This window comes from Branchiostoma lanceolatum, chromosome 4, assembly GCF_035083965.1.
Source record: "Branchiostoma lanceolatum isolate klBraLanc5 chromosome 4, klBraLanc5.hap2, whole genome shotgun sequence".
NCBI lineage: Eukaryota > Metazoa > Chordata > Leptocardii > Amphioxiformes > Branchiostomatidae > Branchiostoma > Branchiostoma lanceolatum.
Genome location: NC_089725.1, coordinates 23,196,425 through 23,219,164, shown reverse-complemented (window position 1 = coordinate 23,219,164; position 22,740 = coordinate 23,196,425). Strand labels below are relative to the sequence as shown.

At 43.3% G+C, this 22,740-nt stretch overlaps 2 protein-coding genes across 2 annotated transcripts in view; one reads left to right on the top strand and one right to left on the bottom strand.

Moving 5' to 3' along the window:
• Positions 1 to 65: 65 nt before the first annotated feature.
• On the top strand, positions 66 to 6,080 carry LOC136433448 (neuronal acetylcholine receptor subunit alpha-10-like). Its single transcript, XM_066425676.1, has 9 exons — positions 66 to 781; positions 2,585 to 2,724; positions 2,905 to 2,949; positions 3,052 to 3,161; positions 3,443 to 3,581; positions 3,936 to 4,073; positions 4,255 to 4,417; positions 4,534 to 4,635; positions 4,793 to 6,080. The coding sequence occupies exons 1-9, from the start codon at positions 721 to 723 to the stop codon at positions 5,269 to 5,271; spliced, it is 1,377 nt and encodes a 458-aa protein (XP_066281773.1). The 5' UTR covers positions 66 to 720; the 3' UTR covers positions 5,272 to 6,080.
• The window catches only part of LOC136433442 (DDB1- and CUL4-associated factor 5-like), a 22,402-nt gene continuing 5,294 nt past the window's right edge, over positions 5,633 to 22,740 (bottom strand). The window contains exons 2-10 of the mRNA XM_066425658.1: positions 13,334 to 13,477; positions 12,515 to 12,551; positions 12,037 to 12,176; positions 11,528 to 11,657; positions 10,919 to 11,132; positions 10,506 to 10,572; positions 9,832 to 9,950; positions 9,060 to 9,386; positions 5,633 to 8,924 (exon numbers count right to left, since the gene is read on the bottom strand). Coding sequence (XP_066281755.1) covers positions 6,879 to 8,924; positions 9,060 to 9,386; positions 9,832 to 9,950; positions 10,506 to 10,572; positions 10,919 to 11,132; positions 11,528 to 11,657; positions 12,037 to 12,176; positions 12,515 to 12,551; positions 13,334 to 13,477 — 3,224 coding nt within the window. The 3' untranslated portion in view covers positions 5,633 to 6,878. The remainder of the gene's footprint in view (positions 8,925 to 9,059; positions 9,387 to 9,831; positions 9,951 to 10,505; positions 10,573 to 10,918; positions 11,133 to 11,527; positions 11,658 to 12,036; positions 12,177 to 12,514; positions 12,552 to 13,333; positions 13,478 to 22,740) is intronic.

Genomic DNA, 22,740 nt, shown 5'->3' with positions numbered 1-22,740 from the left:
GAAGGCGTTCAAAGTAATTTGATGATCGAGCCAGTGACATATATCAACTCGGTGATTATTAAGTGTGTGACTACGCACACCATTATCTAGTATGGCAACCATGGTACTCAACCCGCTTTTAAAAGTAAACATTAACGTTACACCACAATGATAACTTCCGGGTCACATCTTTGCCGACGAGCAAATGTCACCGTGGCTCATCAAGGTGTTGCTAACTCGTATTAGCCCATCATTGTAAAAATAATGTACAAAGAAGACGCGTAATAGAAAGAATCCGTCCATGATCCAGGAGTATTTTAGCGAACACGTCCCCTCATCTCCAAGGCAACGTGTTATGATGTGGCATGTATCAGGAGAACAAACTATCCAATTTTTTTGTTGTATCTGTAACGTTACGTTTCACATCGAATCGCCTTGAGGACCACGTTACAATTTAGAGAATGAGTCAGTGTGATTTAATAATCATATATTCTAAATCGGGAAAACTTGTTTGAGTTTTATCATATGCAAGAAACTGCAAACAACATCCCACCGTGTTATTCCTGCACCACCGAATAATTGCGCATTGGTTGGTCCCAACAAGGGGTCCATAACCTTCGTGACGGACCAGCCGTCACGGTCTATTGTTGAACTAACAATGTTTAAAGACCCCACCTAGAAGAGACCGCACCTTGTATCTGCAGCCCATAGTAATTACAGTGTGTGCGGGGGTATGCCAACATGGAGGTTCGTAAAAGATTGTCTCTTGCCGTCATCGTTGTCGGTGTTTTCTGTTTACAAGGTAAGTAAATGCCTTCTGTAGTAATTGCACACTCGGTTTACTTAGATTCAGTCCAAATTTACATGCCTACAGCCTAAACAGACTGGAGTGACGTTGTTTTTGATCAAGCCGATCAACAACAACCAGACATGTCACGTCAGCGAGACAGATCTATTTGAATAGGCAGTCCCGTAGATTGTTGATAAGAACATTTACTTCATTCCTTGGTGTAGATAGTTCGTTTTATCATTCTTCAGACAGTATGCAGAGATTGTCGCTGAAGCGGGTGTTGTATGTATGTGATGTATCAATGGAAAACAAGTCGCCTGGTGTAGTTAGTGATGGCGCCAATTTCAGACCAAATGTGCAGCCATTCAAATCCTCAGAACATTATCCCCAAGTACATGTATATACGGGACATTGACTTATACGGTTTGTATGTTAAGGAAAATATAAGAAGAAATGGAACTAACATGACCTTGTAAAACCATTTACTTTTCTCGTGCAAGTTTCAAGTAAAAAAATAGAATTCTTATTAACTATTATAAGATTTTCTGTCACTTTGTTCGTGCTATTTGTTTTTCCTGCAAAAGTCAAGCATATTCTTTTCCCCCGTTATAAATCCATCCAGCCCCATGCCAGACGGTACTTACTAGTACGGGATAATGGGGAGCTGATGTCCATATTTGCTCGTTGGAAACGTAACACGCAGAAAAGCTTTAACATGATCTCTGTACAAGTTGAAGGTTTAACTGTGAATGCCACCTTCCGACATTTTTATTAATTGTTTGAAGGCCTAGGGGTCCGTGTAATGAAGTGTATCCGCTGATGCAGTATGGGAGGTCTCATTCACACGCCCGGTGTGGTATGCCGACGGGCGGTTAGACTGGTCTAACAACGCGGTTACAGATATATCGTTAGAGTACAGTGACAGACCGATGACCTGAATAGCAGACACAAAGGAACTTGTTCCGCAATGTTACGTGCCTTGAACGAGAACAGAAACTCAGCTTTTCTGCCATTTCAATTCCATGCTAAGCATCACCAACGCAGAACACAAAAGTCTATGACAATGTTGTATCAATACACATGGTGATGATAACTTGTGGTTGTTTGTACACGATATAATTATCAGTTACCGCCGGTCCTTAATCGATATGCGAGGTGCGCCGTTGAGAGATCTGACCAAATCTGGTCGCTGGACGGTCACACAACGGTCTCCGTCCTGTCAAACGGGAAGGGGTTATTACAGTGTATAAATACTGTGTTTGTTTGTTTGTATTGCATACCCGGTAAACCGCATCAAGTCGTAACACACCAGGTACAAGCTGCATATCCGGACAGATTTATATGATCCACACACACCGGGAATGACCCCTACTCTTTTCGATAAGTGTGTTGGGTTCTTTAACGTGCTTGAGGTGTGGTTCTCCTCAAACACGGGACCTCCATTTAACGTCCTATCCGAGGGACGTCCCTAACCGAAGCTGGGTACTCATTTTCACCTGGTTAAGTGGGGAAAGTCGTGTTAAGTGCCTTTCCCAAGACCTCCATTTAACGTCCTATCCGAGGGACGTCCCTCACCAAAGCTGGGTACTCATTTTCACCTGAGTAAAGTGGGGAAAGTCGTGTTAAGTGCCTTTCCCAAGGGCACAACGTCAACGGGACAAATCGGGGAACCCCGGATTCGAACCCGGTATCTCTGGGTTCTGGGACCACCCTGCCACTACGCCACCGCGACGCCACTGCGACGTGTTTTTATATAAACTATATAATAAGTGAAACTATACTGAGAATGTGACACTTTGATTGTCCCTGTCGCAGGGTTGACTGGTCAATACGCGGCTCTACCGCTGAGGGAGACATTACTGAAGAACTATGACAAGCGCCTCCGACCTGTCCGGGACCAGAAGACGACTGTCAGACTGGACTTCGACGTCGCGCTGAGGCAGGTTGTGGGACTGGTAAGTTAGTCCTGTTAACATAACTATTAGCACGGATTCATACACAGCAACCTGGAGGTACAAATGTCAAATAAGAGTTCAGAACCACACGGCTCTGACGCTACACATTGAGGTCATTTTCAGGACCATGTCGTGCTGTCACTTGAAAGTAATGACGTATCAATGTGTTTGGTCCCACAGGAAGAATTAAACCAGATCTTCACAAGTCTGATGTGGCTACGATTGGTAAGTACTACTTTCTTTACTTGACCATTTTGTTTCCCCACCTTGATTTTAACAATGGCTGAGGCTACAACAGGCATATGATGTATAACTCCAACGTTTCAGTACTGGACAGATGAACTGCTGCAGTGGAATGCGTCGCAGTATGGCGGCATCACGACGACGACTTTTCAGTCTTCTGAAGTCTGGACACCTGACCTCTTCCTGATGAACAAGTTAGTACAACGTCCAACTTCCCTGCAATTCGTATTGAATGAGAATTCTATGAGAGTGGTTTAGGAATAACATTGCAAAACATTTTCCACGAAACGTCGATGAACGTAAAACATCCACTGGTAATAAGATGCACAACGCAAAATTTACTCAAGCAACTGGATAGATATTACAGTCAGTCCAGTTGCTTGAGTAAATTTTGCATTATGAAATTTCTACGAACTCAGACTGATGATAAATTCACGTACCGACCATCATCTCAATTTGTTTGTTTTGTTCGAAGTGTTGGAGGAGGGTCAGGAGATCTGCCGCGGGTTACTGACGTCACCGTGTCCAGTGAAGGGCGCGTCTCTTGGCGCCAACCTGGACTCTTCAGCAGCGCATGCGAAGTGGACGTCAGCGGATTCCCGTATGATCAACAGGTGAAGACTTCCTTCTCCATCAGCATATATATCGCATGAACTGTATTACAGTTTAGGTAATGAAACAAATATCCAGAGTGTATTGCATCAACAGTATATAGTGAACTTGAGGTTGCAGCGTCGTTACTTCTGTTACAGTTCTAAAAGATTTGCGCAGTTAACCTATATTCAGATACTGAAACTGAAACAGTCACACTCAAGGAAAGAATGGGGATGCTATTGTCATAATTTTGTACAATCATCTACAAAAAAATTGTTGTATAAAAAAACTCAAATTAGCGATTAGCTACGTGTGAGAGAAATTAATTTGCTTCTGACGCTTATGTCCCAACCGAATGCTCCCCTCCTACACAGACCTGCAAGCTGGAATTTTCCTCCTGGCTTTATGGTGGGGACAAACTGGATCTGTTTAACATCTCAGCCACCATGGACATGACTGCGTTTATGCAGAACGACAAGTTTGAAGTGACAGGGTCAGAAGTATGGAAAAAGGTAAACAAGCCTGGCCTTGGTGCTGAACCTGCTAAGTAGCAATATGCCAAGAAAGAGGAGAAGTCGATATCTGTTGCCAGGATAAGAATTTTAGACCGTAAAAAGCCAATTGAAACGTTGTTGCTACTAGCTGCCACATGTACTATGGACATGACTGAATGAAACAATTCTTCCCGTCCAGGAGACGTACTTCTCCTGCTGCCCCGATGACCCCTGGCCCAGTATCGAGCTGCACGTCCACCTCACGCGCCGCCGCCTGTTCTACATCATCAACATGGTGGTTCCGTGTCTGGACCTGCTGGTGTTGAACCTGGCGGCCTTCTACATCCCGCCGGACAGCGGAGGTAAGGGGCTGTTCTTCCTGTAACCAGACGGGCATGCATCATGTGCGGAGATATAAATTTAGTTGAGGGAGTAAGAGGCTCGTATAAGACATCAACAATGGACTTTGTTTTTTCAGAGAGGCTGGGTTTTACAATCACGGTCCTCCTGTCGCTGGTGGTGTTTCAGCAACTCCTGACCACACAGCTCCCCGCCACTTCCACATCTACACCCATGCTCGGTAAGAGCCCGACAGGACGGGATTCTCATTCTAGCATGCCCTTCTGGCAAATTTGCAGTTTTATATGCCCGTTATTTTCATGGTTCAAGACAAGACATTTTCATGTTAACCTGTCTGAGGTACAAGTTATCACTGTTGTGTTCCTATTTCACTACAGGCCAGTTCTTCACCGCCACCATTGTCCTGGTCACCATCTCGCTGCTCATCACCATCCTGGTTCTCCGGCTGTCTCACCCCAGCCACCCGTCCCGGCCGCTCCCCCGCTGGCTCCGCGTGCTCATTCTCCACTACATGGCGTCCTTCTTCTGCATGTGCAACATCGCTAAAGAGCGCTCCACCCACGGGAAACCTCGGGATGGCAAGGGTACCCACGACTTGTTGAATGACAACGACACCGAGATGAAGGACATCGGTCGGGACACTCTACACGAGATCGCCCTTAACGACTCTACACATCGGTCCCTGCTTCATCAGATTGCATCAAAGGTGGAGCACATCTCGGCCCATCTGCAGGGGATGGCGAATGACGAGGAGGAAGAAAGCGAATGGAAGATGGCGGCCCTCGTACTGGACAGAGCTGCCATGTTGGCGACTGCTGTTGCCTCTGTCGTGATCAGCCTAGTGTTTCTTCTGTAGGGCAGTTGTGGATGTGGCAGTACCTGACATGTACTGCAGTAAATTACAAACAACATTTTATGATCCAGAAAAATAAAATCGTTCAGGACTAAATATGCCTAATGATTTACCCATCAAAACCTTAAGCAGGACTAAAATGCTCAAGATATAATGCTAGACGATACTGTATACTTTAAAAGTACACATACATGTATGTATGTGCATATTTTGTACAGAACTGTCCCCATTCAACTGCCTGTTTAATGCTCAAGAACCACTTGCCAGTTTGGGGCTCTGTATGATAATGCATCAGCATACTAGGCTCCATCCAAACTACATGTACACAACAAAAACTGCTCATGAACAGTGTAAAGATTCACAGTTACTTTGTAAATATGTCAGGCTTTATTTTCCGGGGATATGGCAGCACGATTACAATCCATCACTGGTTACCTGTAGCCAGGTAGTCATGGAATTCTACTCCAGAAGCTGGTGCGATTGTGTAAGCAATACTGATATTGTAGGCTGTATATCCTTGTAGGCTGATACAATGGCACAATGTTCTAATCTAGCCAATCATCTGTACATATCATCTATTGTTTCTGAACACAATTGTTTTCAGCTTGCATTACAAGAGCCTGTCTCTGCTTCTGGGATTAGATAGTTAGCAAAGTAATAACAAGTCTCCCACAACAGACATCTTGTTTTGTTGAGGAATTGGGTACGGATGATCATCTTCATAGGTAACAATGTAACGTTAGGGTGAAACGTTAATCATACATGTGCTTCCAACAATTAGATGCACAGAATAAAACATGTCAATGGCAACACTCATTGGTTGATTCTTATGAGAGATCTGCATCTGATTGTTCAGCTGGTATAGATAATGTTAGCATAACTACAAAGAGGATACTGAGGTGCGAACAATGCAGATAGTCGCTTCTATTGTCTTTTTGTTCTGAATCTTTTTAGTAATTCCTAAATGTTAGAGAGCAAAAGTAGGTTTCTTAAAGGAGAAATGTCCTTTGGGTAAAACGTCTTTCAGATTATTCTTAAGTTCAAGCCCTCTGCAGGTATGTATTTGTTCAACAAAAGTTTGTGCAGCAAACCGACAGTTCGAGGATTACTGATTTAAAAGTATGGATATAAAACATTGACTTTGCACAATATGTTCCTTTGAAACTGATATCCACTTGATGAATATTGTATTGCATTGTATCATATAGATGGAAAGATGTCCTTACATTATAGAGGTGCCAAGTATGGTTATAGTATACCAAATGTAAGCATTGTCATTAGCAAGATGGTCTGAGGTATGCCTACACTATAGAGTTACAGGTATATATGGGAACTGAATTTAGATGAGGAAATACACATTGTTTTTCTTTCTCATCACATGTGGAGTTTGCTCATTTGTGTATTTCCCCACACTGTGCTAAGTTGGCACACATTTAGCATAGGAGAGGAAACACACATAACGTGTCAACTCAGCTTGGTGTGGGGAAACATGCAAATGAGCGAACTTTGCACGTGGTAAGGAAACACATGATGCGTATTTCCTCATATTTGGGTCCTTACAGCTCTGAGTTAAATGTGTTTATACCATTGTTCATATGATAGAAGCTTCCCTACACATCATCATCACTGTCACTGTCCACCAGATGCCCTTGGTCACGATTTCTCGCTCTTTCTAATCTATTTTTGAATCTCTTAAGATTGTGCCATTCAGTCTCAGTTCTGTCTGAGCCAGTAGCTGAGTTTGTGGGGGTACAGTTTGTTGCTGCTGCTCCACTGGCAGAGAGGGGAATTGTTCCATTGGAGCTACTGGAGGGTAGAGGATCTTTCCCTGCACACAGCTGGAGCTCTGGAGCTCTTGCCAAGGCTAAGCCATTATCAGTGCATGGACAGTTTGGTTCATGACCGTGCAATACCGGTAATCTGGCGGGTTCTGACGACTTATCATCAGACACTCTTCCTCTCTTTGCAGCTGCAAGTCCATCATGTTGTGTTGTTTCTGTGCTACTTCCTAACACTTCCTTGTGACACCTTTTCCTTGAGCTGTCCATGCCATAGGAATGGTCAGTCGCAGATGGCAGCATGCCTGTCTGCCTCTTCCCCACACTGTTGGTGTCCTTCAGCTGACCACGCTCCACAGTTGAGCCATTTGCTAGGTCCCCATTTTTCATGTCCTTGTCATTTTCCCCTACTACCCTGTGCTGTCCAAAAGGATTTCCTGTTGCTGGCCTATTACTCTGTCCAGGGGCACATGAAACTGTTGCTGCAGGGCTACTCTCTGAGCCCTGCATCACCCCTACTGTAGTAATCTGTGCTTCTGCAGCAGAAGGCTGGCCACTGCAGGCTATACTGTCATCACTAGTTGGATGAAAAGCTGCCTCAAGACCAGCCTGCTGGTCAGCACTCCTGCTGGAATCCTGACTCTCCTGCCTGATTCCTGCAGGTCCCTCTGCCGAGCTGCTGTCCCCAGTCTCCTGCCCAGGAGCTCCGCCCTCCCCACTACCCCCTGCCTGCTGCGTGGACCTGTCCACCACCTGTGCCTGGCGCAGGGCCTGGCGCCACTGGTTGTGTCTCTCTACAACCTGGTTATACTGCTCCACCAGGTTCTGCAGCCGCTCCAGCATGGCCTCTCCCGTCTCTTCCGGGTCGTGACGGATGACGATCGTCTTCCCGTTGACCCGTCTGTGCTCCTCCCTCTGCTGCTCGTCTCCCTGCCCTGCATCGCCGGGTTGTGCACCACCTCCGCCAGGTGCCGCAACAGGACCTGCACCCTCTGCAGCATCCTCTGCAACCTGCTGGTGTACTGCTGAGGGTGCCCCTCCCTCCTCGCCTGTGTTAGAAACTGATTCTTCTAATACTGCTGACTGCTCTCCCTGGTTACTGGGCACAGCTTCAGATGAAGGTCCAGGTCTTGTTCGTGACTTCTCTATATATGTCAGCTTCTTCAGTGTTTCATCCTCAGAGGAGTCTGAATCTGAATATGGCACAAAGTTTTCCCCTGCTGAGGCAGCTTGGACCTTACTCTTAGTGTTAGTGGGTACACTTGTAACGCCATCATCAGAGGACTGCAGGGAAGTTCCTGCAGTCTGACTGGTTGTTGCTGCTGAGGCCCTGTGAGACTGCGACGCTGCATGTGTTCTGCTGAGTCTTCTCCGTGCGTTCCTCTGCCTCATGGCCGCTGCTCTCCTGTCCGCGTCACTGTCGCTGTCACTCTGTTCATGTCGAACAGAAACGGAGCTGGCAGCTACGGCAGATCTGACCCTCCTTCTGCCTTCAGATGCGGACCCCTCCCCCTTCCTGGCTGCTGCCTCGCTCGGCTCCCTCCGCCTGCCCCCTGCAGCAACAGCCACCCCCCTGTCTGGTGCAGGACTGCTCCCCCTTCTGCTGCCAGAAGCACCCCCCTCTGGCCTGTCCTGATCCCCCCACATCAGTACCCGCAGCCTCCGCAGACCGGTGTTGTTCCTGGCTGTCTGCTGCGACACAGTCGAGCCCGTCTGTTCATCACTGTCAGAGTCACTGTCGGTTGACAGAAATTCCCGTGACTTGGGGTTTAGGGGTGTTCCCTCTGTGTTCTCACTGGTCCTGCTGTCTGTGTACAGCAGACGCTCTGTGGAGTTGGTGTCACTTTGCCCGTCTCCAGAACTACGGGGGCCCAGCACCTACACAAGGAAGAGAAATGCATTTCCTTGAAATTCTAACTGTGGTAGCAAAACAGCTGTTTCAGAATACCCCCATATACATTAGATATTTGTGTTATCTAAAATCATGATCTCTGACATTATCCTGACCCTGACCTGTGCCTGTTCAGTGGCCCTCCCGGCCGAGTCACTGTCCAGGGCAGCCAGCTCTTGCAGGGGTCTGAAGATCCCCTCGTCCAGGTCCAGGCTGTCCTCCGACTCGCTGCTCCACCCCTCGATCTCGCGCTGCACCAGCGAGTCGAAGAACGCGATCATGCGGGGGTCCTCCTGCACGGACTGGTGGCCGTAGTCGTGGGACAGGCCCTGGCCGGAGTTCAGCACCAGGCTGATGTACTCCTCGTGCGTGTACATGCTGCGCTGGGGCGTGCTGTCCTGGTGGTCAATCTGTCCACCAGACTCTGGCTGCTTAAATGGACTCCACACCTGCAGAGGGGCGTGTGAGGACAAAATACTCTTTGTAAAAAAAAAAAGTAGAGGTAAAGGTAGTTCCATAGCTTTTTTGAGGCTGTAGAGTGGTGTGTTAGGACAGGATACTGTAGGTTAACCCTGCTGCTATACATGTATTCTAAACAATTAGCATGAGAGGTAAGTGAAGGGTACCCTGCACTGCAGAAACACTCACACACATACAGACACACCAAAAACAATACTTCACTCCATTGGGGTTGAAGTATTAATGGTTACAGCAAAGTTAAGTGAAAGGTAAGTGAGGGTACCTTGCACTGCAGAAACAATCAAACACACACACACACACACACACACACACACACACACACACACACACACACACACACACACACACACACACACACACACCAAAAACAATACAAGGTAACAACAAGTTCTAAAAGTAGCCCTCCACACTTACCTTGATGACCTTCTCCACACCTGAGGACACCACCAGGTGAGTGGCGGGGTTAAAGCGTACCTGGTTGACGATGGAGCGGTGCCCCTTCAGCACCATGTGAGCTGTCACTACCCGAGGTTCTGGGGAAACCAATAGACAAGTGGAGATATACAATATACAACACGGGGACGATACTGACTTCAACAACCTTCGTTGATGTCATCACACATGCATAAAGATATCAGCCCAGAGCAATTGGGTCAATAGCTGAATAGGACTGAGTGATTCAGTCCCAAAATTTGGGTGAGTCTAATTTTTTAAGTTGCCAAACAGTTCTATTTTTTTACAATACAAGCAGATTGTTTTGTTGACTGCTACATGTACCTTTAGATAAAATAGTAAATACATCAATAACAGCTCATTTACCCAGTCTGATGATAGAACTTTGAACTGGTGCTCAGTGAAGTAGAATAAAAGGGTAAGATATCGGCAATATCTTTGGCTGCTATTAGTAATACATGTATGTCCCACTTAAACTGTTCACAGCAATCTTGCAATAGGTAAGATTGCTGTTAAGATCATCAACAGTCAGAGCACTGAGGGACTCAGCTAACAGGAGATGTGCTGTTGTGTTGTTTTTTCCTACCCATTGTAATAGTCCAAATATCCTATAATTGAGGCACTCTTAGTCTTACCTAGTTCTGTATCCTCTGGTATGCGCCACAGGTAAAGGTTAAAGTCATCTGACCCTGACAGCAGATACTGAAACAAAACGACACCAGGTAAGCACTCTCTGTTGTTCTTCCATACCTCAGGACAAAATGTACCAGACGAATATAGATCCCAAACCCCCTCTTCTTCCCTTTCAGGCACATACCTTATCCCTTTCTTACAAAGTTACAGCTACCCTTTATAAGAGGAGTTGTCATATTCTGCGATCTCTTCTGGATATTGACCTAGCCCACTTCCGATCTCATTATCCCTGTCACCTCCTAGTTATTCTGATACATGTACACAAAATGATACACAAATGCTACACCAAATGTAGCCTCCATCCTGGGTCTAGTTTAACCCTACAACATGACCCCTCGATACAACTCCTCCCCACCTGATCCCTGTCTCCAGCGAAGCAGCAGCTCTTCATGGTGCAGGAGTTGTAGTAGCCCGGGTGGTCAAACTGGCAGGCAGGGACATTAGAGTGCAGGTTGTAGAGGACAGGAGGAAGGCGGCGACGCAGACCCATCACCTGGGTCCCCAGGGCGTTGAACTTCACACTCATGGCGCTGTCCGAAGTCAGGCTGCCACCAAACCTCTGCACACAGCTGCAGAATGAAATGTTAGCGTGCAACATTATCAGGAGGCTGAAAGCTGGTTTTGCTAAAAAATACAACAATTGAAAGTATCTTCAGCAGTTCGACATGAAGGTCTAACTCACACTGTCACACAAGTCTCAGGAAAGTTTCAAAGCTGCAGTTGTTCGGGCAACTCTTAAGACTCTCAATCAGAAGAGGCTACCTGCATACTTGCAACACACTCCTGATGTTTCTATCTTGTATCTTCCAATGAAGTCATCTTGTATCTTGTACTTCTCTCCTCATGTGTACTTATTTCATTTTCTAACATTTCATCTGCTTTCCTCTAATCAAGATTTCAAACATTATCCTTCAGTTTTCCATAAAACTCATTTGACAACTCTTTGAATAACCCCTCCACTCACCTGCGAGGCTTCCTGATGTCCCAGAGTGCAATGCCCTCCTTGGAGTTGGCGGTGGCTAAGAGGCGTGGCTCGACGGGGTTGTATACCACAGCATGGAAGGCTGACGTGTAGTTGGCCAAGCAGAAGGGCTCTGGGGTGAATTGTAGTAAAAATATGAAGATCAACATGCTCTTCTTTAAAAATATAAGACCCCTGACAGTAACAGCAACATCTTCAATCTAACATTCAAGACAGCATCTTTCACAGGCTCAATCAAGTTTGCACTGTTTGTTATGTTGCTATTGACGCTGTATGTATTGTTATGTTTACTGTTGATAAGAAGTACAGGAAGTTATTACATGTATTCTGAAATAAGACCAATCTTTTCTCTTCTTACAGTTATGCCCATAAGGGTTTTACCAAGTATTCAGATTTAGATGTACAGATCTCCTTTATCCCTGTTTTATCTATTCACCAGTTTGGCTGTGAGAGACATGTATGACTGTAACCCCTCAGATCTACACACTGACCTGCTGTTGGGTTCTCGCGGATGTCCCAGACGAGAACCCTGCCATCATCACAGGCACTGGCAAAGACGTTGTCATTGTTGGGGTCAACACTAAGCCCGTACACGGCATCCTCATGACGGAACACGTCTCTGGTCTCTCGACTGGATAATGAAAGGGACAAAGTTTCAATGGTACAATAACAGCTGTAAAATTATCTGAACAGAACTCAATGTGTGCACCTTGTATGATGCACAAACTTAAAGGAAAATGATGATTTGATTGGGGCGTCATATGAGGTCCCATCATGCTTTTCATTGGATGTGTGCACCTTCTAGCACAGAATACTGCACAAGGTACTCCCAACAGACCCTATGTGTTATAACACTTGTAACATTATCTGAATTGAATCCAAAGTACAGTTTACTACACTGTGTTCACCCAGCTGGATTTGACTGGGCTCATACACATGGACAAATTATTGCTTGTAAGATTGTCTCACCTGGTTGTGTCATGTAGAATCACCTGTTCATCATTACCTGAGAGGGAGAGACAAAACACAACAGTCAGGATATTGGTCATGCTATGTCAAGTTACACCTCCAGAATATTCAAACAAGATTAACTGTACCATTAATGCTAGAACTAGAAACAGGAGGTCAAAACTGGCAACCAAGCTAGCAAAAACCTTAAGATACCCAACATCATTCCCAGGTATTCTACTAATCCAACAAACCCTTCAGATCCATCACATCAAACCCATCCATCACAAGACATTTGAGTTCAGTTGACCCCAAACAGTTCACTATCACTAACTCAGTGATATAGCCTAACCAAATCACGCTACACATCCATTCTCAGTCATGATACTGCTTGACTTTTATCAATGTGCTAAGAATAACTATTGCTGAGCCCTTGTAATGATTAGATATAATATCAATAGTTATCGTGACATAGCTAATGCTGACTGAGCCTATAACCAGACATCCAGCCAACACACCCAGCCAACACTCCCAGCCAACACACCCAGCCAACACGCCCAGCCAACACGCCCAGCCAACACACCCAGCCAACACATCAAGCCAACACACCCAGCCAACACACCTAGCCAACACGCCCAGCCAACACATCAAGCCAACACACACAGCCAACACACACAACCACCATATTCAGCTAACACACCCAACCAACACACCCATGGCCAGCACACGCATGGCCAGCTAATACACATAGCCAATACACATAGCCAACACACACAGCCAATACATGGACATACATCCCAAACTCTACCCACCCACCCTACAGACCCAGTTTTTGCTCACCTGCTGAGAAGATCCTGCTGTTATCACTGTTGAAGGCCAGACAGAAGATGTTGGAGATGTGATGACCCTTCATCTCTGCCGGCTGGCCCTGGTCGTGGAGTGCCTGATCCAGTTTCCATAGCAACACGCGTCGGTCATCACCACCTAGAACAGGTGATACAGGTTCAGAGGAGTGTGAGATATGTTCACTGTCTGATGCCCTTATGTAATTAGACATACATATGAATGTGAGATATGAGATAAGTATAAGATAATGTTCATTGCCTGTGCCCTTATGTTGAGTAAAAACAGACATGTACCATACAGTACCAACGGTCTAAGGTACATATTTCACAGCTGTTGTCAAGCTTAAGTAATATTTAATATCTTTGCACACAAGAGTACTGGGAACAATCTTTTTTAGTATTTTCTGAAGCACCATATGACTGTTTAGAACAATACAAATGTGCAGTAAGGATAAGTTATATTCTTCTAATGTCCATGTTTCACCTTTCTTGACCAACAATGTCATGACACAGTCACACACACACACACATCTACCAAACTCAGAATCTCGTCAAATGTCACCTTTGGACTCAGTAACACCTGCCACTACTTTGGTCACCAAGGGACAGACTTTCTCACCTGTAACAGCCCTGCATGGGGGACTATAAAAGATACCTTCAATATTTGGGTGGATCCAACATGCATGTGGGACCACTGTCTGAGCTAATGCAGCAGGCATAATGTTTGTTTTATATTCAATTCCAAGAATACGTCATAACCCAATGTTAAATTTCCTGGTGGAAAATAGCAGTTGAAACATTAGCAGCTTAGAATCAGTTGCGCTAGAGGATAATTTCCATATCCATGTAACAAACAAAGTCTTCATTTCAAAATAAAATCTAAGCATATGTTCACAACACGATACCATGTCATTGTATCCTTGTTACAAATGTATCCAACATACATTTTGTAGACACGCAAAAGCTGTAAATAATTTGTCTTTTGAACTGATGATTTTCTAAAAATCACAGTCATACACAACACATTCTTTATCATGTGAATTCAATAATCATTATTTTTTGGTGATCAAAATCAAAGGTAGGTTTGGTGTTTTTAAATTAAATCTTACCAAAACAACAACTGATCTGACCTGATTACATCATCTATAGCATGCAAATTGTTTACATACTTAATGTCAAAATAGTGATTATGACTGATTCATCAAGCCAAATTCCCACTAGTAGCGTTAACCTAAAATTTTGTCACTACAATGAAGTATCTCCAAATCATAACAATCACATTTTTGTATAGATACACGTAATTGCAAAATTTGGATTATTAATCACAGGTTAGATGATTCATCAATGTTAGATATGATTAAAGTCCACAAATCTTAAGTCTCAATGTGAGAGGCCTCATTTCCAATTACTGACTTAATTACTGTACTTATTGCCTCCTGGCATGCAGGGCAGCATTCCTTTATACAATGTATCATGTCAAATGTGGTACGAGGCTTAGCTACCAGTCCAGAGGCAAAAGGTATTTTTGATTGCAGAGACAGTCATCGTATATCAGATAGCAGTGTTTTCCCCAGGTTGCCCATTGTCTCCATGAAAGGGTCCTGACTGTATGAGCAGTGTCAGGAAGGAGCTCACTGCTGCTGGGCAGGACATGTCAGTAAAACGCCCTCCGAAGCTGTCGTTTTCAGCATACCAAATTGAACAGGCAAGTCACATGTTGACCTGCTGGGCCCAAACTGGGTGATACTTCCAAACTAATGCTGATATCCCGACAGCAGCATGCAATAACACTGCAAGATTGGCCCTGAAGTCACAGAAATTATCAGATCTGATTCTGCGGTCTGCAGCATCTATTGCTTACACAAAGCAGGAACATTGTTCATACATTACATGTACATCTAACACTCAACAACCTGTTTCACAACCTGCCAACTGACATATGAGAGTTTTTTTTTTAGCCATCCCTGGCTGGGGGTAAACCAGCCCTTCGAAAACAACATCATTTTAATATTCAAAGAGCAACCCGTAGTTTGAGAGTTAATCTGTATCCCTTACTGAGGCTGACTTGCAAATTAATTGTTGTTTACTTGCATCAAGAAGGATGAACCTTAATAGTCCCTCAACAAGTGAACAGCATGCTTAATGAAGTGTTGAGGTGTAGCTGTTTGTAGGATCATTGATCTAATCAGATGCCAAAAGGATTTAGGGCTGGCTTATAAAAACTCCAGCAGTCTCGCATTGTCTAGTCTGTGAGTGTGTCTGTCTGTGAGTGTGTCTGTTTGTGTGTGTACCTGTCTACCTTTCTGTGATTACCAATATACACAATGCAATATTACCATACATCCACAATGCTACAATTTTATCTGTGGAAGTGAAAGGGTCGAAAAGCAGAATGATTAAACATCATATCTTGACTGTATGTAGGTATTTCGCTACAATTAGGATCTTAATTAATCAAAGTGGTTAAATTGCAGAAATGACTTGAAGATGACGACAATTTTTTCCACAAACATTTTTCATTCTTTTCCCTACTGTGAGTTCTCCAGGCCTTTTCTGGGACATTGGTAGGGTTGAAGGAGTTTTACCATGTGGGTGGTAACACTGAGACATGATATACTGTTGGACTTTAGCTGTCCACGATGCAACTTCCCTCAACAACTACACAACAACCTGGCAGAGCAGGCATGGTTCACAGACATAACAAACCCATCAGGAATGTTAAAGGACACTTCCCTGGGGTTGGAATAGAACTCTCTGACCTAAAACTCATCACCACAGTTGCAACACACTCAACTCTCAGTCTTTTCTTTTTCATGCCTAGCCTGAGACCCAGGGCCGGGCTGAGACCCAGCCTTGCCTGGCTGATTTGTGTACCTTCCTGCCCACAAATCAAACTAAGTAGCAATTTTCAAATATAAATGTTTGAGATTGCAGAAAAGGATTTTAACAACTTGGTGCATAAAAATACTGGCTGCATCATAAATCTCTTTATTGTGGAAAACAAAAATGAAGTATTCTAAGCCCTAATAACAATGCCCAATAACACACCTGCAAGGAAATTACATTGAATCAAGACTGCATAAAAAGCAGTATAACACTAATTTTCATGCAACCAGATTTATCATCATTTAATATCAAGCAACATCATTTGAAGCAGCACAGAGTACATACAGGGCTTGTTTTCACAGCAAGGAATTATGGATCTCTTGACTTAGAATCACTGCACTGTGGGGAAATGTTTATTTTGATGCGGGCGACCTTTTAATACTGCTGTTCCGTGTGTATGAACTATGATCAATGAAAAAAATTAACTGATATGATATACTGCCATTTTCTGATACTGGGTATTACAGGAGTTGTACACAGTAATTTGTTACAATAAATGTATCCAGGATTGATATGTTGACAAAGAATTGCCTTTGTACATCTATGGGTGTTTGAATGACACAAACGCCTCCCTGGTTGTAAAACAAGCTACACTGTCCCGGCCGGGCCCCACTACAGCATGAAAGATCTTGAAGTTGAAAACAATTTTTTCTCTGTACTGTGAGGCAAAAGCAACTCTCTGTAACCCAACTCTTTCTGTAAAGAGAAAGAATGTCCTAAGATGTACCCCTGTCACAGTTCCTGGCCCTGCCTGAGCGTACTGGCATCACTGAAACCGATTCCTCATTTGCATGAGATATCTGACGATCCTTCCCCATGGCTCACCATAACTTCCTCTTACAAACCCCATGTCTGTGTAACGGATCCCGCACATTTGTCAGCCCTGCTATCACCAACAGGAGCCCCAGGAGGGTCTGTGATCTATAGATGTAGGTTTACCTGCCCAGGTGCTCACTGCACACATTAATCCTACTTCATAAAGTGCAGAACAGCCAGGTAGCACTCAGGGTCAAAAATCGGCGTTTCATACGTCGGTTTCATACGCGGATAAAATTCATACGCGTATGAAACTGCCGTTGCGTACCAAATCCTGGCGGCGCAGTGGGCGGCTGGCAAAATTTCGTACGCCTCCTCGGTGGGCGGTTTGTTACGTGGCCGGCAAAATTTCGTGCGGGCTGGCAACATTTGGTGCGTCTGATCGGTGGGCAGTTTGTTACGCGGCCGGGAAAAATTTGGTACGTTCGGTCGGCGTACATTATGTACGTCTATTCGGTGAACAGTTTGTTACGCAGCCGGGAAAATTTGGTACGTTCGCTCGGCGGACCGCGAAAATTTGGTACGTTCGCTCGGCGTACATTATGTACGTCTGTTCGGTGGGCAGTTTGTTACGCGGCCGCGGGAACATTTGGTACGTTCGCTCGGCGTACATTTTGTACGTCTGTTCGGTGGGCAGTTTGTTACGCGGCCGGGAACATTTGGTACGTTCGCTCGGCGGGCCGACAACTGCCGTTGCGTACCAAATCATTTTATTTTCCAAATCATTGGCGTTGCAAAGTTCTACTTCTAGTATAAGTCGGTTCAGCTGTGGGCGACGTATGAAATTTCATACGTGATCATTTACTGGACGTCATTTTGTAAGTTAACCTTTGTAAAATCAATAGACGCATATGACAACTGTATGGAGTGCCATACGTTCAAGAAATGATGCTATGACGCGTATAAAATTTCATGTGTACGGATGTTGTGGGCGACGTATGAAATTTCATACGTGATCATTTATTGGGCGTCATTTCGTAAGTTAACTTTTGTAAAATTGATAGACGCATATGACAACTGTATGGAGAGCCATACGTTCAAGAAATGATGCTATGACGCGTATAAAATTTCATGTGTACGGATGTTGTGGGCGACGTATGAAATTTCATACGTGATCATTTATTGGGCGTCATTTCGTAAGTTAACTTTTGTAAAATTAATAGACGCATATGACAACTGTATGGAGTGCCATACGTTCAAGAAATGATACTATGACGCGTATGAAATTTCATGTGTGCGGATTTTGTGGGCGACGTATGAAATTTCATACGTGATCATTTATTGGGCGTCATTTCGTAAGTTAACTTTTGTAAAATCAATAGACGCATATGACAACTGTATGGAGTGCCATACGTTCAAGAAATGATACTATGACGCGTATAAAATTTCATGTGTGCGGATTTTGTGGGCGACGTATGAAATTCCATACGTGATCATTTATTGGGCGTCATTTCGTAAGTTAACTTTTGTAAAATTAATAGACACATATGACAACTGTATGGAGTGCCATGCGTTCAAGAAATGATGCTCTGACGCGTATAAAATTTCATGTGTACGGATTTTGTGGGCGTCGTATGAAATTTCATACGTGATCATTTATTGGGCGTCATTTCGTAAGTTAACTTTTGTAAAATTAATAGACGCATATGACAACTGTATGGAGTGCCATACGTTCAAGAAATGATACTATGACGCGTATAAAATTTCATGTGTGCGGATTTTGTGGGCGACGTATGAAATTTCATACGTGATCATTTATTGGGCGTCATTTCGTAAGTTAACTTTGTAAAATTAATAGACGCATATGACAACTGTATGGAGTGCCATACGTTCAAGAAATGATACTATGATGCGTATGAAATTTCATGTGTGCGGATTTTGTGGGCGACGTATGAAATTTCATACGTGATCATTTACTGGACGTCATTTGGTAAGTTAACCTTTGTAAAATCAATAGACGCATATGACAACTGTATGGAGTGCCATACATTCAAGAAATGATGCTATGACGCGTATAAAATTTCATGTGTACGGATTTTGTGGGCGACGTATGAAATTTCATACGTGATCATTTATTGGGCGTCATTTCGTAAGTTAACTTTTGTAAAATTAATAGACGCATATGACAACTGTATGGAGAGCCATACGTTCAAGAAATGATGCTATGACGCGTATAAAATTTCATGTGTACGGATGTTGTGGGCGACGTATGAAATTTCATACGTGATCATTTATTGGGCGTCATTTCGTAAGTTAACTTTTGTAAAATTAATAGACGCATATGACAACTGTATGGAGTGCCATACGTTCAAGAAATGATACTATGACGCGTATGAAATTTCATGTGTGCGGATTTTGTGGGCGACGTATGAAATTTCATACGTGATCATTTATTGGGCGTCATTTCGTAAGTTAACTTTTGTAAAATCAATAGACGCATATGACAACTGTATGGAGTGCCATACGTTCAAGAAATGATACTATGACGCGTATAAAATTTCATGTGTGCGGATTTTGTGGGCGACGTATGAAATTCCATACGTGATCATTTATTGGGCGTCATTTCGTAAGTTAACTTTTGTAAAATTAATAGACACATATGACAACTGTATGGAGTGCCATGCGTTCAAGAAATGATGCTCTGACGCGTATAAAATTTCATGTGTACGGATTTTGTGGGCGTCGTATGAAATTTCATACGTGATCATTTATTGGGCGTCATTTCGTAAGTTAACTTTTGTAAAATTAATAGACGCATATGACAACTGTATGGAGTGCCATACGTTCAAGAAATGATACTATGACGCGTATAAAATTTCATGTGTGCGGATTTTGTGGGCGACGTATGAAATTTCATACGTGATCATTTATTGGGCGTCATTTCGTAAGTTAACTTTGTAAAATTAATAGACGCATATGACAACTGTATGGAGTGCCATACGTTCAAGAAATGATACTATGATGCGTATGAAATTTCATGTGTGCGGATTTTGTGGGCGACGTATGAAATTTCATACGTGATCATTTACTGGACGTCATTTGGTAAGTTAACCTTTGTAAAATCAATAGACGCATATGACAACTGTATGGAGTGCCATACATTCAAGAAATGATGCTATGACGCGCATAAAATTTCATGTGTACGGATTTTGTGGGCGACGTATGAAATTTCATACGTGATCATTTATTGGGCGTCATTTCGTAAGTTAACTTTTGTAAAATTAATAGACGCATATGACAACTGTATGGAGTGCCATACGTTCAAGAAATGATACTATGACGCGTATGAAATTTCATGTGTGCGGATTTTGTGGGCGACGTATGAAATTTCATACGTGATCATTTATTGGGCGTCATTTCGTAAGTTAACTTTTGTAAAATCAATAGACGCATATGACAACTGTATGGAGTGCCATACGTTCAAGAAATGATACTATGACGCGTATAAAATTTCATGTGTGCGGATTTTGTGGGCGACGTATGAAATTTCATACGTGATCATTTATTGGGCGTCATTTCGTAAGTTAACTTTTGTAAAATTAATAGACACATATGACAACTGTATGGAGAGCCATGCGTTCAAGAAATGATGCTCTGACGCGTATAAAATTTCATGTGTACGGATTTTGTGGGCGTCGTATGAAATTTCATACGTGATCATTTATTGGGCGTCATTTCGTAAGTTAACTTTTGTAAAATTAATAGACGCATATGACAACTGTATGGAGTGCCATACGTTCAAGAAATGATGCTCTGACGCGTATAAAATTTCATGTGTGCGGATTTTCTGGGCGACGTATGAAATTTCATACGTGATCATTTATTGGGCGTCATTTCGTAAGTTAACTTTTGTAAAATTAATAGACACATATGACAACTGTATGGAGAGCCATGCGTTCAAGAAATGATGCTATGACGCGTATAAAATTTCATGTGTACGGATTTTGTGGGCGTCGTATGAAATTTCATACGTGATCATTTATTGGGCGTCATTTCGTAAGTTAACTTTTGTAAAATTAATAGACGCATATGACAACTGTATGGAGTGCCATACGTTCAAGAAATGATGCTCTGACGCGTATGAAATATCATGTGTACGGATTTTTCATGTGTACGGATTTTGTGGGCGACGTATGAAATTTCATACGTGATCATTTACTGGACGTCATTTTGTAAGTTAAAGACACATATGACAACTGTATGGAGTGCCATACGTTCACGAAATGATGCTATGACGCGTATGAAATTTCATGTGTACGGATGTTGTGGGCGACGTATGAAATTTTTTATACGTGATCATTTATTGGGCGTCATTTCGTAAGTTAACTTTTGTAAAATTAATAGACGCATATGACAACTGTATGGAGTGCCATACGTTCAAGAAATGATGCTATGACGCGTATAGAATTTCATGTGTACGGATTTTTTATGTGTACGAATTTTTCGGGCGACGTATGAAATTTCATACGTGATCATTTATTGGGCGTCATTTCGTAAGTTAACTTTGTAAAATTAATAGACGCATATGACAACTGTATGGAGAGCCATGCGTTCAAGAAATGATGCAATGACGCGTATAAAATTTCATGTGTGCGGATTTTGTGGGCGACGTATGAAATTTCATACGTGATCATTTACTGGACGTGAAAGTAATTTTTGCCGGAGCTTGCCAAGTATGCGTGAACATTTGCGATATATTTTGGATTCTACAGATTCTCATACGCGGACTGATGTTATGTTCTAGTATTATTAGTTTGGGAAATTCAAAATTTGTTGGGCGTATAGATTTTTCATACGTGGACAGGTGCGATGTATTAGTTGGGGAATTCTCCCGTTTACGGGCTTGTAGATTTTTCATTGAACATATGCTAAGACGATCTTTGCACACAGCACTCCCCCGCCCGGCGGGTACTATTTTCTGCCCGGGTCTTTTACGGACTACGTTACGGCAAAACCTCCTTGGTTACGGTAAAACAGACTGCGTTTATTCCTTCCGCTATTGACGATCTTTGCACGCAAAAATTCCCCCGCCCGGCGGCTACTATTTTCTGCCCGGGGTTCAGACTATGTTACGGTAAACAGATTACGTGTATTCCTTCCGCTAAAGACGATCTTTACACGCAGCACTCCCCCCTCCCCCCCGCCCTGCCCGGGGTGTTACGGACTATGTTACGGTGAACAAACTGCGTGTATTCCTTCCGCTAAGACGATATTTGGACAGATTTTCATACGCGGACTGGTTTGATGTTCTAGAATTAGTTTTGGAAATTCAAAATTTGTTGGGCGTATAGATTTTTGATACGTGGGCAGCTGCAGGTACGATGTATTAGTTTTGAAAATTCTCCCGTTTTCGAGGTTGTAGATTTTTCATTGGACACATGCGATGTATAAGTCGTGCATAATGTACCGGCTGTGGCATTCTTTATAGTTGGTTTGGGACAAAACACATGCACACTTGATTTGTCATACTAGTATGTAGAGATGATGTAGGGAATGAAGAAATGAATGCATTTAGATTTCATTATTTGCGCTTGGGAAGGAATGATGAGAAAGTTCGTTCCACCAAATGGAAAGAGGAAGACATACGATGTAAAAGCAAGGAGGTTGAAAATATATTTTTACGCTTTTTGTTCAAGTGGGAAAATAGAAACTATCGACCATTTCTATCTGATCCATGCCTTAGCAGACGGCATTGTTGCA

What these genes read in the sequence shown, in the direction of transcription:
- LOC136433448 (XM_066425676.1), top strand. Translation starts at nt 721, where the DNA reads ATGGAGGTTCGTAAAAGATTGTCTCTTGCCGTCATCGTTGTCGGTGTT. An exon ending in CATCCCGCCGGACAGCGGAG is followed by an intron (nt 4,418 to 4,533) that starts GTAAGGGGCTGT and finishes TTGTTTTTTCAG; the next exon opens with AGAGGCTGGGTTTTACAATC. An exon ending in CACATCTACACCCATGCTCG is followed by an intron (nt 4,636 to 4,792) that starts GTAAGAGCCCGA and finishes ATTTCACTACAG; the next exon opens with GCCAGTTCTTCACCGCCACC.